The sequence below is a fragment of the Rhinoderma darwinii genome, unplaced genomic scaffold, assembly GCF_050947455.1.
Source record: "Rhinoderma darwinii isolate aRhiDar2 unplaced genomic scaffold, aRhiDar2.hap1 Scaffold_819, whole genome shotgun sequence".
NCBI classification, from domain to species: Eukaryota; Metazoa; Chordata; class Amphibia; order Anura; family Rhinodermatidae; genus Rhinoderma; species Rhinoderma darwinii.
The window spans coordinates 1-17,056 of record NW_027464385.1 but is presented as its reverse complement, the minus strand read 5'-3'; the positions used below and the strand labels follow the sequence as shown (position 1 = coordinate 17,056).

The 17,056-nt window shown below is 51.7% G+C and overlaps 1 protein-coding gene across 2 annotated transcripts; it reads right to left on the bottom strand.

Annotated features, from left to right (window-relative positions):
* Nucleotides 1–527: 527 nt before the first annotated feature.
* On the bottom strand, nucleotides 528–7,360 carry ADCK5 (aarF domain containing kinase 5). Of its 2 annotated transcripts, none has more exons than XM_075849433.1 (12): nucleotides 7,283–7,360; nucleotides 6,953–7,148; nucleotides 6,574–6,714; nucleotides 6,358–6,471; nucleotides 6,151–6,282; nucleotides 5,643–5,726; nucleotides 3,573–3,654; nucleotides 3,381–3,459; nucleotides 2,946–3,037; nucleotides 2,057–2,306; nucleotides 1,671–1,772; nucleotides 528–849 (listed from the first exon to the last, which is right to left on the bottom strand). In XM_075849433.1, exons 2-12 carry the CDS (start codon nucleotides 7,076–7,078, stop codon nucleotides 744–746), a joined length of 1,308 nt encoding a protein of 435 aa, XP_075705548.1. In that variant the 5' UTR covers nucleotides 7,079–7,148; nucleotides 7,283–7,360; the 3' UTR covers nucleotides 528–743. The 2 variants fall into 2 exon arrangements, with proteins under 2 accessions (XP_075705548.1, XP_075705547.1); XM_075849432.1 differs by having other exon boundaries at nucleotides 6,953–7,153; nucleotides 7,283–7,355.
* Nucleotides 7,361–17,056: the final 9,696 nt, after the last annotated feature.

The following is a 17,056-nucleotide window of genomic DNA, read 5'->3' as shown; positions in this document are numbered from 1 at the left end:
ACAAATTTTATTTCCGGCTCTGGCCTGCTGAACAGACTATTTCCATCTCTACGACCTCACCCCCCTATGGTCTGGGCTCGTCACTGCGTTACGAGGCGTCCATGTTTTGTGGAGACCACTGAGCAAATTTTGCTACGCTGTTTCTGGAACTCCCCTAGAGGTGAATAGTAGTTATTGCAACCAGAGCCCAGAAGCAGAAGGTGGGATGGAGGGGACGGGGCCCCGTTCTAGAGCAAGCAGTGGCGTCCCAAAGGTCCCATCTATACCGTGGATATATTACCAGAAATTCCCAAGATGGGATAATATAGCCGTTTAAACGAACGCTTTCCTGCTCCATTCTGACTGATGGAACCAATCACAGCGGCAAATGTCAAGGAGCCGAAAGGGGCAGACATCAAAGTTTCCACAAGTAAAATCTCAGCGGGCAGGAGTCATGCAACTCAGCAGCTCAGCGCACCCCCCCTACTATGGCCTCTACCCTGAGATTCCCCACCCCCCCCCCCCCCCATTATAAGAATTGTATGATAATGAAATACAGCAACATCTTTATTGTTCTATCCAGAAGAGACCACATTGAGCCTCGTGCTGTGACATAGGACGACGTCGGCTCTGGGGCTCCTTGGAAGGAACTTGTTGTATTGGAGTCTGTGGTGTTTTGGTAAATGAGTCCCTGCTCCTTGTTCAGGCACCGGCCCTCCCGTCCACTACTGCACAAAAGTCCTTGATGCCTCAGTCCCAAAAATCTACGACTGCAGGAACTGCCGAATCTGCTCATTCTCAGATAGAAAGTCAAAGTGAATCAAAAGACGGATGATGAGGAAGGTGAATCGCTGCATGAAGCTGTCCCACCTGTGCAAATACAGAGATCACAATGAAAGGGACACACAAGGCGGAGGATCTGAAGGAGTCACTAGTAATAAACAGCAATAATCTGGTGTCTGGTGAAGAGGCCGGGCGGCAGCACCGATCACTCCCATAGAGCAGAACAACATGACTAATACCTGTCAAATCTACCCCCATGCTGCTTCTGTAGGTTGTTTTTATAGAACAATAATCCCAACATGCAGCAGCTCCTCCCTGAGGTTCTGTAATACACGGGATGAAGAGCCGCAGCAGCTCCTCCCTGAGGTTCTGTAATACCCGGGATGAAGAGCCGCGGCAGCTCCTCCCTGAGGTTCTGTAATACCCGGGATGAAGAGCCGCGGCAGCTCCTCCCCTGAGGTTCTGGAATACCCAGGATAAAGAGCCACGGCAGCTCCTCCCCTGAGGTTCTGTAATACCCGGGATGAAGAGCCGCGGCAGCTCCTCCCCTGAGGTTCTGTAATACACAGGATGAAGCGTTGCAGAAGCTCCTCCCCTGAGGTTCTGTAATACACGGGCTGAAGAGCCGCAGCAGCTCCTCCTGAGGTTCTGTAATACCCGGGATGAAGAGCCGCGGCAGCTCCTCCCCTGAGGTTCTCTAATACCCGGGATGAAGAGCCGCAGCAGCTCCTCCCCTGAGGTTCTGTAATACCCGGGCTGATTATCTCCTGTGGGATCCACTATTTGTGGATCTATATTGTCACACCCAATGAAGTCACAGAATGTGTGCTATTATGGAGAAGTAAAGATCATGTGACATCAATAGCCCAATCACAACACCCTGCACTGTTACCTGGTATTAAACTCACCTCAAAGCCAGCTCAAGCTTCAGATGTTCCCACATCACAGAGACCCATCGAATTAATCCAGAGGAATTCTGCTTGGCTAAACGCCTCCACGCTCGCACCGCACTAAGGCCAGAATACAGCGAAGAGGAAGAACTATTGGTGGAGGGAAAGATGGGTCCACACACAACATATGTAATAATCTACTTCATACAATGACCTGACCTACGTTCCTCCTGCTCCACTGTGCCCGGTCTCAGACTCCAGGCAGCCGTCATTCCTTCAGCCCCGTCCATATAATCTACACAGCACAACAACCTTCACCATTCTCTCATATACAGACCAGTGACTGACCTCTACAGACACCTGGTGTGACCTTCAGCAGTATATACCATAGCTGTAACCCTCACCTGTGGGCCATGAGAACATAGCGGTCAGCCGGGGCCCCCAGTCCAATATTAAGAGCGCGGACAGTGTTGAGGTTCCTGAAGACGAGCAGCATGGGTCGTGGTAACGCACGAAGAACTCGCATGATATCATCAAAGTGCTCCTGGGCCATCTCCTGCATGTACTGCGTCTCTGCCAGGGTCAGTGCGTTGCCCAGTGTTCCGGTCAGAGACAGGGGGCGCTGCAGGAGGATTTCACAAAACAGGAAGTAATCTTCAGGGGGAGACAAGAAGACTTGTTTATCATTCCCAATCAAGGCCTGGTCAGACGCAGATTTCAGCGAGGGGTGAGGGGGTCACAGATGTATGGACCGCCACAGACCATCACTGCCTTTATGCTTTTCTATTCCAATCAAGTGAAAGATAAAAGAGCAGAAGCCACAAGGCCTTGTTGAGAGTTGTAGCCCCTACACACACCGGACCAGTAAAGCAGGTGGCAGGTTTTGGGATGCGGCTTCATTTCCGGACCTGGTGGGCTAGAGGACATCCATTAGTGAAGTCCATGAGGTTGGGGGCGCTGCTCCTCTATAAAGTGAACCTTTTCTGCAGTCACCTCACCAGTATCTGCCCCAGCCCCGAGGCGGACACATCTTCTGGACCCCTGTGCAGCTGCCCCAATGGTAAGGGGCCCCACTGTCACCTTATAGTAACCTTCACTTCTCTGTTTGTTTGCATGTAAATGCCGGAGATGATGAATTTTATGGCTAACAATTACTGATGGAAGGGGACGATGTGTGATGAGATATTGGAGAGCAGAGGGCCCATATACTGTCCCTGCACATGGGCCCTTAGCAGTCTGTCCCCGCCGCGGCACCAGCCAATAATAATAACGGCTCCATTCACATGCACTGACCTTTAACCCCGAGCTGAGCCGAGTATTGCTCCATCCCCTGCCTGTCCCGCAGTACGATAGACCTCCACAGCTTACAGAGCGAAGTGCGATCCCTGCCAGAGACAACACATGGATAACAATACACAAGCGCACAACACACCGGAGACAACACATGGATAACAATACACAAGCGCACAACACACCGGAGACAACACATGGATAACAATACACAAGCGCACAACACACCGGAGACAACACATGGATAACAATACACAAGCGTGCACCGCACCACACAAGCGTGCACCGCACAAGCGTGCACCGCACCACACAAGCGTGCAACACAATACACAAGCGTGCAACACAATACACAAGCGTACAACACAATACACAAGTGTACAACACAATGCACAAGTGTACAACACACACCGGAGACAACGGACCTGGACCTCGCGTTACCTCTCACTCAGATATTCATAGAGTCCATGATCCAGCAGAACCAGCCGAGCTTTCCCATCCTGACCCACATTCACCAGCACTGCAAAGACAGGAGCGGGCACGCGGTTATGTATGTGGGCAGACCCCCGGAGCGCCCAGCACAAATGACCACTAGGAACGCGGTCACCAGGCGCCTAGAAGAAGATAAATTACCGTTCCCGGGGTGAGGGTCGGCGTGGATGAATCCTGTGAAGAAGATCTGCTCCGCAAAAACCTTTATCACCTTCTCAGCCACCTGGAAAAAAACAATAAGACATAAAACAGACACCGGGCAGAGACGGGACATCAAAGTCCCTACAGTGGAGGGGACAAGAGACCAGACGAGGTTCACAGCAGAGATATCGGGGGAGACGGTGGCTGACGTGAGACCACGAGGAACCATTCACCTGCAGCAGCTGGAGGAGCAGAACCCGGGGCAGCGATGTGGAGCCGATGCTTCCCCTTGTGCTCCAGTCAGGGAACCCTAAAAATCATCCAGATCACTATGTGCCCCTCATGTAAGAGAATGGATCAGTCCCATGACTGCTAAATACACCACCTCAATAAGGATGAGATCTATGACCAGAGTCCTGCCCTGTCCAGCAGGGGGCGTACGTTCTATGCAGGCTACCAGCGGCATGGTGGTCCTGAGGTCCGCACAGACTTTATAAGCAGGTGAGAAGCCACAGCGGACAGCACTAAAGATTCAGCCTCAGATCTGTGGCAGGAATTATGGGGACACGAGAGGGACCAGTAACCTGGAACCCGGGCGCCAACGGGAGACCATAATGATAACCTGGAATAAGTGGGAAAATCAACAGGAACCAACCCTGTGAGGGAACGTATGGGGTACACACCAGGGTGACAACAGGGGGTCAGTATGACAGGAGGCTCAAGAAATCACATCATAACAAAGAGAATCACAATACAATCTGCACACATTATTCAATACATTTCCTAGACCTGATGAAGCAGGTGTACTTACATTGAGAAAGGATCATATAGCCATTCCTACATGGATTTTCAACGGTTTCCTGTATGATGTAACCTCAAAATCCTTCCACCTATAGCTGTATGCCTGAATACATGCAACAGATATCGAGTGCATTGGGCTTTATGGTCTGAATACAGATCGTCCGGAACTCCCCCCCCCCCCCCCCCCCCCCCCCCCCGTAACATAAGTCCTGGTGTCTTCGGGTGGGACTATTGAGGTTACAGGTTCACTTTTCATCCTCTACTTTGAATTTCTGTATATTTGGATAGTCCTGTATACTTTTTCATGGGGTCTATATGTAACCCCCTGTTATCTTGTGGGAAGGTGCTGCGGTTTCTGCATGGGGGGTGGGCACGCTCTGTCTCTGGTGCAGGATTTACAGGTCTTTAAAACAGGTAATAAGTTGGTTTTCTCTAGATTTATTTTTTTACACCTGAAAAATGTGGTTATGTCTTAGTTTGATATTTCTGATGTACTTGGACTATAATCCATCATGATTGTACGTTAACTGGATGATAATGTCTGGCATTGATGCTATTGGAATGGATTATGGAGTGTACAGGTCATTCTTTTCTTTTTGTTATACTGAAAATTAAATGTAAAAAAAATCCTTCCATCTAGAGCAGACAGGCTCCGATCAATGTCCCTCCTCCCCCGCATCATGATGAAATCTCACACATGCTCCATACAAGCTGCAGTGTCCCTGGCTCTGCAATAAAAGAAAGCTGCAGATGGAGTTAGAAGCTGTAATTCTACACTAAAACCGCTGCTGGAAGACAAACTCTCACTGCAGAACAGGAAGACTGCCGCTTGTACTGAGCACGTGCGAGATTTCAGCATGGTGCGGGGGGAGGAAAACTAATGGGAACTGCTCATTCTATTATCAGTCAGGAAAAAGAACCATAGTAAGTACACCCCCTCACCAAGGGATCTACGTAATAATGTGTGACAGATCATCCATCATCATCATTCCCCTGGGTAACAGGCGATGAACCGAAAAATAACAGCAGAACCCTGGGATGTGCGTCCTGCACCCGGTCAGCGTCACCACTTGCATGATGGGAGTCACATGACCCTGGATCATGAGACGAATAAATAACACGTAACCCTGAAAACCGAGATCGCCTTGACGTCGTTCTAGATAGGAATGTCCTCTGTGCCGTCATCTCCATAGACACATAAGTTGGGTCTGATGACGGCCTCAGGTCCCGTCCCCCCCAAGGCCCCCACATAGCGCAGCGCGTACTCACATCCTTCAGCTCCAGCCCCTGCGTCCTGATCCCCTCCACGCTACTGATCTTGCAGCCCTCGCAGTAGTCGGCCGTCAGGACCCGCTGGAACAACAAGCACAAGATTAAAAATTAAAGTTCATACAGATCTCGGCGGGCCGCTCCACCTGCAGACACACAGGACACCTCAGGCCACAGAGAGCAAGAACAATGGGGAGGAGGGGGCTTCATCTTAATCACATAAACCTATATTTCTAGGGCGGAGGGGACTAGCCATCACTATGGGACACCTCGCTGGTGTCATGCCAGGGCACTCTGGGTAATATAATGATGGGTGGGAGGTGTGGGGAGGTGTAATGTGGGGCGCTCCTTACCTTGCTGGTTTCATGCCAGGGCACCCTGGGTAATATAATGATGGGTGAGGGGTGTAATGTGGGGCTCTCCTTACCTTGCTGGTGTAATCCCAGGGCACCCTGGGTAATATAATGATGGGTGTGGGGGGGGGGGGGTAATGTGAGGCTCTCCTTACCTTGCTGGTGTAATCCCAGTGCACTCGGGGGATCAGCACATAGGGTAGTTTTTGGAGGTCCCGTGCACATCGCTCAGCGTTCTGCCCCTCGTTCTCAAAGTCCAGCTCCTGGGAGAGCGTGTGCTTCAGGTCCTGTATGGGAGGGGGTAAAGGGATTATCTGCAGTGTTATACGCAGTTCTGCTGGACTCCGAAGCTCCCAACCCACCTTTAGTACCCAGCTGAAGCCAAACTTGGGGTGCATGAACTCGATGAGGCGGAGGAGCCACTCTAGGGTTTTGATATCTCCATCAAATCTGTTCCGGAGATTGATGTACTGGACCTAGAGAGAGAAGCGTGATGGACTATGTGGTAAAATATCCCCCTGACAGTCAGGGTCGCTGCACCCCACGTCAGAGGACACCCACCACACAGGACGTCTCACCTTCACGGCCACCTCAGTGCCATCATGTAACGTCGCTCTGTGAACCTGCGCCAGGCTGGCTGCGGCTACCGGCTGGTGGTTAAATCGCAAGAAGAGACGCTCTGCTGGTTGTCCAAAGTCTTCCAGGAGGATCTCATTCACCTGCAGGAATAATAAACATAACCCAGGAAGAGACAGCCCCCGCCAGGAAGCGCCAGCCCCGAGAAGTCATGATCAGAACCCGATGACATCACTCACTGCACCCATGTGACCTGGCGGATAGACTGAAAGAAGAGACTAGGAGCAGGCTCATGCTGCCGGCCAGGGGGTGGATACTTTATGACTAATGCGGATACTGGGTCTAAATTGTGCTGTGTGTGATACATATACATGTTCTCACCTCATTTGTCCTCCGTGGCAGCGCCTGGTCCTCCAGGACACGCAGCGTGTTCACATACTCCGGCGGCAGCAGGTGGTTGAAGGTGCACAGACCTTGTCCCAGCTTGATATAGAGACCCCCATTCATTATAGCTCCATCCACTAATCTGTCTGCCGTCCGCTGGTGACACTGAGAGATGATGGCTTCATGTAGAGGACTGTTCTACCCCAGAATGGACAAAACAACAATGACACCCTCAGCCATCATCCAATGATCGTCAGTATGTGTGAGGGACTATGACCCCATGTAGATATGGACAGTGATCACCAAACTCCACCATGTTGTACTCACCTCAAGCTCTTTACGGAGAGTCATGTTCCTCGTCCACCAGTAGTCTAAGGAGATCTGAGAGGCGATCTTTAATGATCTGGAAGATAAAGAAGGCTCTAATGTGGAATAGAAAAACTTCAATACCTCGAAATAACCATCTTAGGTCTCCCACAATACATTGAAAACACCCAAGTCTGCACAATGGTAATCACCCGTCCATACCTACTAACCAAGCCCGTCATCTCCAGACATCACCCGTCTATACCTACTAAACAAGCCCGTCATCTCCAAACGTCACCCGTCCATACCTACTAACCAAGCCCGTCATCTCAAGACATCAACCGTCCATACCTACTAACCAAGCCCGTCATCTCCAAACGTCACCCGTCCATACATACTAACCAAGCCCGTCATCTCAAGACATCAACCGTCCATACCTACTAACCAAGCCCGTCATCTCCAAACGTCACCCGTCCATACATACTGACCAAGCCCGTCATCTCGAGACATCATTCGTCCATAACTACTGACCAAGCCCGTCATCTCCAGACATCACCCGTCCATACCTACTGACCAAGCCCGTCATCTCCAGACATCATCCGTCCATACCTACTGACCAAGCCTGTCATCTCCAGACATCACCCGTCCATACATACTAACCAAGCCCGTCATCTCCAGACATCACCCGTCCATCCATACTAACCAAGCCCATCTCCAGACGTCACCCTTCCATACATACTAATCAAGCCCGTCATCTCCAGTCCATCCATACTAACCAAGCCCGTCATCTCCAGACATCACCCGTCCATACATACTAACCAAGCCCGTCATCTCCAGTCCATCCATACTAACCAAGCCCATCTCCAGACGTCACCATTCCATACATACTAATCAAGCCCGTCATCTCGACATCACCCGTCCATACATACTAACCAAGCCCGTCATCTCCAGACATCACCGTCCATACATACTAACCAAGCCCGTCATCTCCAGACATCACCCGTCCATACCTACTAACCAAGCCCGTCATCTCCAAACGTCACCCGTCCATACCTACTGACCAAGCCCGTCATCTCGAGACATCATCCGTCCATAACTATTGACCAAGCCCGTCATCTCCAGACATCACCCGTCCATACATACTAACCAAGCCCGTCATCTCCAGACGTCACCCGTCCATACATACTAACCAAGCTCGTCATCTCCAGACGTCACCCGTCCATACATACTAACCAAGCCCGTCATCTCCAGACGTCACCCGTCCATACCTACTAACCAAGCCCGTCATCTCCAGACGCCACCCGTCCATACCTACTAACCAAGCCCGTCATCTCCAGACGCCACCCGTCCATACCTACTAAACAAGCCCGTCATCTCCAAACGTCACCCGTCCATACCTACTAACCAAGCCTGTCATCTCCAGACATCACCCGACCATACATACTAACCAAGCCCGTCATCTCCAGTCCATCCATACTAACCAAGCCAGTCATCTCCAGTCCATACATACTAACCAAGCCCATCTCCAGACGTCACCCTTCCATACATACTAACCAAGCCCATCATCTCCAGACATCACCCTTCCATACATACTAATCAAGCCCGTCATCTCCAGACATCACCCATCCATACATACGAACCAAGCACATCATCTCCAGACATCACCCGTCCATACCTACTAACCAAGCCCGTCATCTCCAGACGTTACCCGTCCATACCTACTAACCAAGCCCGTCATCTCCAGACATCACCCGTCCATACCTACTGACCAAGCCCGTCATCTCCAGACATCACCCGTCCATACCTACTGACCAAGCCCGTCATCTCGAGACATCATCCGTCCATACCTACTGACCAAGCCCGTCATCTCGAGACATCATCCGTCCATACCTACTGACCAAGCCCGTCATCTCCAGACGTCACCCGTCCATACCTACTAACCAAGCCCGTCATCTCCAAACGTCACCCGTCCATACCTACTAACCAAGCCCGTCATCTCCAGACGTCACCCGTCCATACCTACTAACCAAGCCCGTCATCTCCAGACATCACCTGTGATTACCTACTGACCAAGCCCGTCATCTCCAGACATCACCCGTGCATACCTACTGACCAAGCCTGTCATCTCCAGACATCACCCGTCCATACATACTAACCAAGCCCGTCATCTCCCGTCCATCCATACTAACCAAGCCAGTCATCTCCAGTCCATCCATACTAACCAAGCCCATCTCCAGACGTCACCCTTCCATACATACTAACCAAGCCCGTCATCTCCAGACATCACCCGTCCATACCTACTAACCAAGCCCGTCATCTCCAGACATCACCCGTCCATACCTACTAACCAAGCCCGTCATCTCCAGACGTCACCCGTCCATACCTACTAACCAAGCCCGTCATCTCCAAACGTCACCCGTCCATACCTACTAACCAAGCCCGTCATCTCCAGACGTCACCCGTCCATACCTACTAACCAAGCCCGTCATCTCCAGACATCACCCGTGCATACCTACTGACCAAGCCCGTCATCTCCAGACATCATCCGTCCATACCTACTGACCAAGCCTGTCATCTCCAGACATCACCCGTCCATACATACTAACAAAGCCAGTCATCTCCAGTCCATCCATACTAACCAAGGCCATCTCCAGACGTCACCCTTCCATACATATTAATCAAGCTCGTCATCTCCAGACATCACCTGTCCATACATACTAACCAAGCCCGTCATCTCCAGACATCACCCGTCCATACCTACTAACCAAGCCCGTCATCTCCAGACATCACCCGTCCATACCTACTGACCAAGCCCGTCATCTCCAGACATCACCCGTCCATACATACTAACCAAGCCCGTCATCTCCAGTCCAGCCATACTAACCAAGCCCATCTCCAGACATCACCCGTCCATACATACTAACCAAGCCCTTCATCTCCACTCCATACATACAAACCAAGCCCATCATCTCCAGACATCACCCGTCCATACATACTAACCAAGCCCGTCATCTCCAGACGACATCCGTCCATACATACTAACCAAGCCCGTCATCTCCAGTCCATCCATACTAACCAAGCCCATCTCCAGACGTCACCCTTCCATACATACTAACCAAGCCCATCATCTCCAGACATCACCCGTCCATACATACTAACCAAGCCCATCTCCAGACGTCACCCGTCCATACCTACTAACCAAGCCCGTCATATCCAGACGTCACCCGTCCATACCTACTAACCAAGCCCGTCATCTCCAGACATCACCCGTGCATACCTACTGACCAAGCCCGTCATCTCCAGACATCACCCGTCCATACATACTAACCAAGCCCGTCATCTCCCGTCCATCCATACTAACCAAGCCAGTCATCTCCAGTCCATCCATACTAACCAAGCACATCTCCAGACGTCACCCTTCCATACATATTAATCAAGCCCGTCATCTCCAGACATCACCCGTCCATACATACTAACCAAGCCCGTCATCTCCAGTCCATCCATACTAACCAAGCCAGTCATCTCCAGTCCATACATACTAACCAAGCCCATCTCCAGACGTCACCCTTCCATACATACTAACCAAAGCCGTCATCTCCAGTCCATACATACTAACCAAGCCCATCATCTCCAGTCCATCCATACTAACCAAGCCCATCTCCAGACGTCACCCTTCCATACATACTAACCAAGCCCATCATCTCCAGACATCACCCGTCCATACATACTAACCAAGCCCATCTCCAGACGTCACCCGTCCATACATACTAACCAAGCCCGTCATCTCCAGTCCATCCATACTAACCAAGCCCATCTCCAGACGTCACCCTTCCATACATACTAACCAAGCCCATCATCTCCAGACATCACCCGTCCATACATACTAACCAAGCCCATCTCCAGACGTCACCCGTCCATACCTACTAACCAAGCCCGTCATCTCCAGACGTCACCCGTCCATACCTACTAACCAAGCCCGTCATCTCCAGACATCACCCGTGCATACCTACTGACCAAGCCCGTCATCTCCAGACATCACCCGTGCATACCTACTGACCAAGCCTGTCATCTCCAGACATCACCCGTCCATACATACTAACCAAGCCCGTCATCTCCCGTCCATCCATACTAACCAAGCCAGTCATCTCCAGTCCATCCATACTAACCAAGCACATCTCCAGACGTCACCCTTCCATACATATTAATCAAGCCCGTCATCTCCAGACATCACCTGTCCATACATACTAACCAAGCCCGTCATCTCCAGACATCACCCGTCCATACATACTAACCAAGCCCGTCATCTACAGTCCATCCATACTAACCAAGCCAGTCATCTCCAGTCCATACATACTAACCAAGCCCATCTCCAGACGTCACCCTTCCATACATACTAACCAAAGCCGTCATCTCCAGTCCATACATACTAACCAAGCCCATCATCTCCAGACATCACCCGTCCATACATACTAACCAAGCCCGTCATCTCCAGTCCATCCATACTAACCAAGCCCATCTCCAGACGTCACCCTTCCATACATACTAACCAAGCCCATCATCTCCAGACATCACCCGTCCATACCTACTAACCAAGCCCGTCATCTCCAGACGTCACCCGTCCATACCTACTAACCAAGCCCGTCATCTCCAGACATCACCCGTGAATACCTACTGACCAAGCCCGTCATCTCCAGACATCATCCGTCCATACCTACTGACCAAGCCCGTCATCTCCCGTCCATCCATACTAACCAAGCCAGTCATCTCCAGTCCATCCATACTAACCAAGCCCATCTCCAGACGTCACCCTTCCATACATATTAATCAAGCCCGTCATCTCCAGTCCATCCATACTAACCAAGCCCATCTCCAGACGTCACCCGTCCATACCTACTAACCAAGCCCGTCATCTCGACATCACGCGTCCATACATACTAACCAAGCCCGTCATCTCCAGTCCAGCCATACTAACCAAGCCCATCTCCAGACATCACCCGTCCATACATACTAACCAAGCCCGTCATCTCCACTCCATACATACTAACCAAGCCCGTCATCTCCAGTCCATACATACTAACCAAGCCCATCATCTCCAGACATCACCCGTCCATACATACTAACCAAGCCCGTCATCTCCACTCCATACATACTAACCAAGCCCGTCATCTCCAGTCCATACATACTAACCAAGCCCGTCATCTCCAGACATCACCCGTCCATACATACTAACCAAGCCCGTCATCTCCAGACATCACCCGTGCATACCTACTGACCAAGCCCGTCATCTCCAGACATCATCCGTCCATACCTACTGACCAAGCCTGTCATCTCCAGACATCACCCGTCCATACATACTAACCAAGCCCGTCATCATCCGTCCATCCATACTAACCAAGCCAGTCATCTCCAGTCCATCCATACTAACCAAGCCCATCTCCAGACGTCACCCTTCCATACATATTAATCAAGCCCGTCATCTCCAGACATCACCTGTCCATACCTACTAACCAAGCACGTCATCTCCAGACATCACCCGTCCATACCTACTGACCAAGCCCGTCATCTCCAGACATCACCCGTCCATACATACTAACCAAGCCCGTCATCTCCAGTCCATCCATACTAACCAAGCCAGTCATCTCCAGTCCATACATACTAACCAAGCCCATCTCCAGACGTCACCCTTCCATACATACTAACCAAACCCGTCATCTCCAGTCCATACATACTAACCAAGCCCATCATCTCCAGACATCACCCGTCCATACATACTAACCAAGCCCGTCATCTCCAGTCCATCCATACTAACGAAGCCCATCTCCAGACGTCACCCGTCCATACCTACTAACCAAGCCCGTCATCTCGACATCACCCGTCCATACATACTAACCAAGCCCGTCATCTCCAGACATCACCCGTCCATACATACTAACCAAGCCCGTCATCTCAGTCCATCCATACTAACCAAGCCCGTCATCTCCAGACATCACCCGTCCATACATACTAACCAAGCCCGTCATCTCCAGACGTCACCCGTCCATACCTACTAACCAAGCCCGTCATCTCGACATCACCCGTCCATACATACTAACCAAGCCCGTCATCTCCCGTCCATACATACTAACCAAGCCCGTCATCTCCAGTCCATCCCACACTAACGAAGCCCATCTCCAGACGTCACCCTTCCATACATACTAATCAAGCCCGTCATCTCGACATCACCCGTCCATACATACTAACCAAGCCCATCTCCAGACGTCACCCTTCCATACATACTAACCAAGCCCGTCATCTCCAGACGTCACCCGTCCATACATACTAACCAAGCCCGTCATCTCCAGTCCATCCATACTAACCAAGCCCGTCATCTCCAGACATCACCCGTCCATACATACTAACCAAGCCCGTCATCTCCAGTCCATACATACTAATCAAGCCCGTCATCTCGACATCACCCGTCCATACATACTAACCAAGCCCATCTCCAGACGTCACTCTTCCATACATACTAACCAAGCCCGTCATCTCCAGACGTCACCCGTCCATACATACTAACCAAGCCCGTCATCTCCAGTCCATCCATACTAACCAAGCCCGTCATCTCCAGACATCACCCGTCCATACATACTAACCAAGCCCGTCATCTCCAGTCCATCCATACTAACCAAGCCCGTCATCTCCAGACATCACCCGTCCATACATACTAACCAAGCCCGTCATCTCCAGTCCATCCATACTAACCAAGCCCATCTCCAGACGTCAACCTTCCATACATACTAATCAAGCCCGTCATCTCGACATCACCCGTCCATACATACTAACCAAGCCCGTCATCTCCAGACATCACCCGTCCATGCATACTAACCAAGCCCGTCATCTCCAGTCCAGCCATACTAACCAAGCCTATCTCCAGACATCACCCATCCATACATACTAACCAAGCCCGTCATCTCCACTCCATACATACTAACCAAGCCTGTCATCTCCAGACATCACCCATCCATACATACGAACCAAGCACATCATCTCCAGACATCACCCGTCCATACATACTAACCAAGCCCACCATCTCCAGACGTCACTCGTCCATACACACTAACCAAGCCCGTCATCTCCAGTCCATACATACTAACCAAGCCCGTCATCTCCAGACGTCACCCATCCATACATACTAACCAAGCCCATCATCTCCAGATGTCACCCGTCCATACATACTAACCAAGCCCGTCATCTCCAGACGTCACACGTCCATACATACTAACCAAGCCCGTCATCTCCAGACGTCACCCGTCCATACCTACTAACCAAGCCCGTCATCTCCAGACGTCACACGTCCATACATACTAACCAAGCCCGTCATCTCCAGACGTCACCCGTCCATACCTACTAACCAAGCCAGTCATCTCCAGACGTCACCCGTCCATACCTACTAACCAAGCCCGTCATCTCCAGTCCATCCATACTAACCAAGCCCATCTCCAAACATCACCCGTCCATACATACTAACCAAGCCCATCATCTCCAGACATCACCCGTCCGTACATACATACATACATACATACTAACCAAGCCCATCATCTCCAGACCTATTGAGGTCAGTTTATACAGGGGGTCACAGGAAGACCATCAATATTTTTTTTTTTAAATACATAGAAAAGGCGGTGTAGCGCCCATGGCCGCGGGCCGTCGGGTTCACTCACCTCCCGACGCCCGCAGCCATGGATCTGTGAGCGCTGGCCTCCGTCTCCCTCCTAGGAGATGCCAGCGCTCACTTCCGCTCTGTCCGGCCGGGTCCCGTAGGGATTCCCTGCCCTATAAGAATGCCCCAGCCCTTCTGATCATTGCCTGAGCGTTGTTAGTCTTTCCCTGTCTGTCTCGCAAATGGTCCCTTAAGTGTCTCCCGTTCCAGCTGTTACCCGTGCCCTGTTACCGTTCCTGTATTCCGCATTGTTCCTGTGCCTACCCGTGTTCAAGTGCCGTCTGCCACGTCAAGTGCCGTCTGCCACGTCAAGTGCCGTCTGCCACGTCAAGTGCCGTCTGCCACGTCAAGTGCCGTCTGCCACGTTCAAGTGCCGTCTGCCACGTTCAAGTGCCGTCTGGCACGTTCAAGTGCCGTCTGCCACGTTCAAGTGCCGTCTGCCACGCCAAGTGCCGTCTGCCACGCCAAGTGCCGTCTGCCACGTCAAGTGCCGTCTGCTCATCGGATACTGCCCGCCACGTCTGGCGCCACTTTCCGCACCTGCCTCCATCCGTGCTGAAGCCACAGTCACCGTCCGGACTATTTCAGGTACCTAAGCATTACTGTCTATCTTACTTTCACATAGACTGTGACCTGGTCAGCTGCCTCCCCGCTACGGCGGAGCGGCCTAGTGGGTCCACAAACCCAGTGACCGTGACAGTACGCTCAGGCCATGGAACCCGCTGGCCAGCCCAAGACCCCAGTACAGAAGATTCAGAGATGCCATGACCTACGCACTCGTCAGGATCAACTCCTTGAGGCGGTGAATTCTATTCTGGTCCGCCTGGATCTACTCGCTGTTCCACCCCCGGTTCTTCCTCCAGAAGCTGTTGCCGTGCCACTGCCTGTTGCTCCCCCTGTTTGTTCCGGATCCTCAGTTCCTCTGCCTCTCCCTCCTCGCTATGACGGTGACCCCAGAGCATGCAGAGGATTTCTCAATCAATGCACGGTGCATTTAGGCTACGGCCTCATCTCTTCCCCTCCGATGAGGCTAAAGTAGCGTTCATCATCTCCCTCCTCGCTGGCAAGGCCCTCGCATGGGCGAACCCAATCTTGGAGCAACAAGGACCTGTATCCTCGGACCTAGCCTTGTTCCTGCAGTCCTTTCGTGCCGTGTTCGAGGAGCCGGGTCGAACATCCTCTGCCGCAGCCACTCTGCTGACCCTCAAGCAAGAAGGCTCCACAGTAGGGGAGTATGCGATCTCCTTCCGTACCCTAGCAGCTGAGCTGGCATGGAACAATGAGGCACTGGTGGCGACCTTCTGGCAGGGACTGTCCTCTCACATCAAGGACGAACTGGCAGCCCGCGACCTTCCTTCTACCTTGGATGCCCTCATCCTGTTAGCCACCCGGGTTGATATGAGAATCCGGGAGCGCTCTCAAGAGGTTCGTCAGGAGAGCCGGGCCCACAGACCAGCACCCTCTGCCCAGAGACCACTATTGTCCACTCCTAGTGCGCTACCTGAGGAACCCATGCAGGTAGACAGAGTCCGGTTATCTGAACAGGAGAAGCAGCGCAGACGCTCCTCTGGACTTTGTATGTATTGCGGCCTCAAGGGTCATTTTGTGCGCCAATGCCCACAGAAACCGGGAAACTCCAGTACCTAGGGTTGGTCGGAGAGGCAACTCTAGGTGGAACGTCTCCAAACGTTAAAACCTCTTCCAAATTATCGATGCCTGTGGCCATCGTCACCGGACAGGCATCACATCCTTCCTCCGCCTATCTTGACTCTGGAGCGGCTGCTAATTTTATCCACCAAGATCTAGTGGATCGGTTTCAACTACCCACAGTCCGTCTGGAGAGACCCCTGGCAGTTGCCTCTGTGAATGGTCTACCGTTGCCTGATCCAATCATGCTCATCACTGAGCCGTTGACATTACGGGTCGGAGCTCTTCACTCAGAACAGATCTCCTTCCTGGTACTACCCAAGGCTATCAATCCTATCCTGCTGGGTCTGCCATGGCTCCGTCTACACGCCCCGACACTCGACTGGAGTTCTGGAGAAGTTCTTCAATGGGGTTCCAGATGCCATAGCCATTGCCTGTCACAAGTCCGT

Bases quoted from the DNA above. Each gene is read 5' to 3' on its own strand.
- ADCK5 (XM_075849432.1), bottom strand. From the start codon at position 7,306: ATGACTCTCCGTAAAGAGCTTGAG. The intron at 3,460-3,572 runs GTAATTTATCTT...CTGTCTTTGCAG, and splicing joins CGACCCTCACCCCGGGAACG to TGCTGGTGAATGTGGGTCAG. The intron at 1,773-2,056 runs GTGAGGGTTACA...TTCTGGCCTTAG, and splicing joins TATGTTCTCATGGCCCACAG to TGCGGTGCGAGCGTGGAGGC.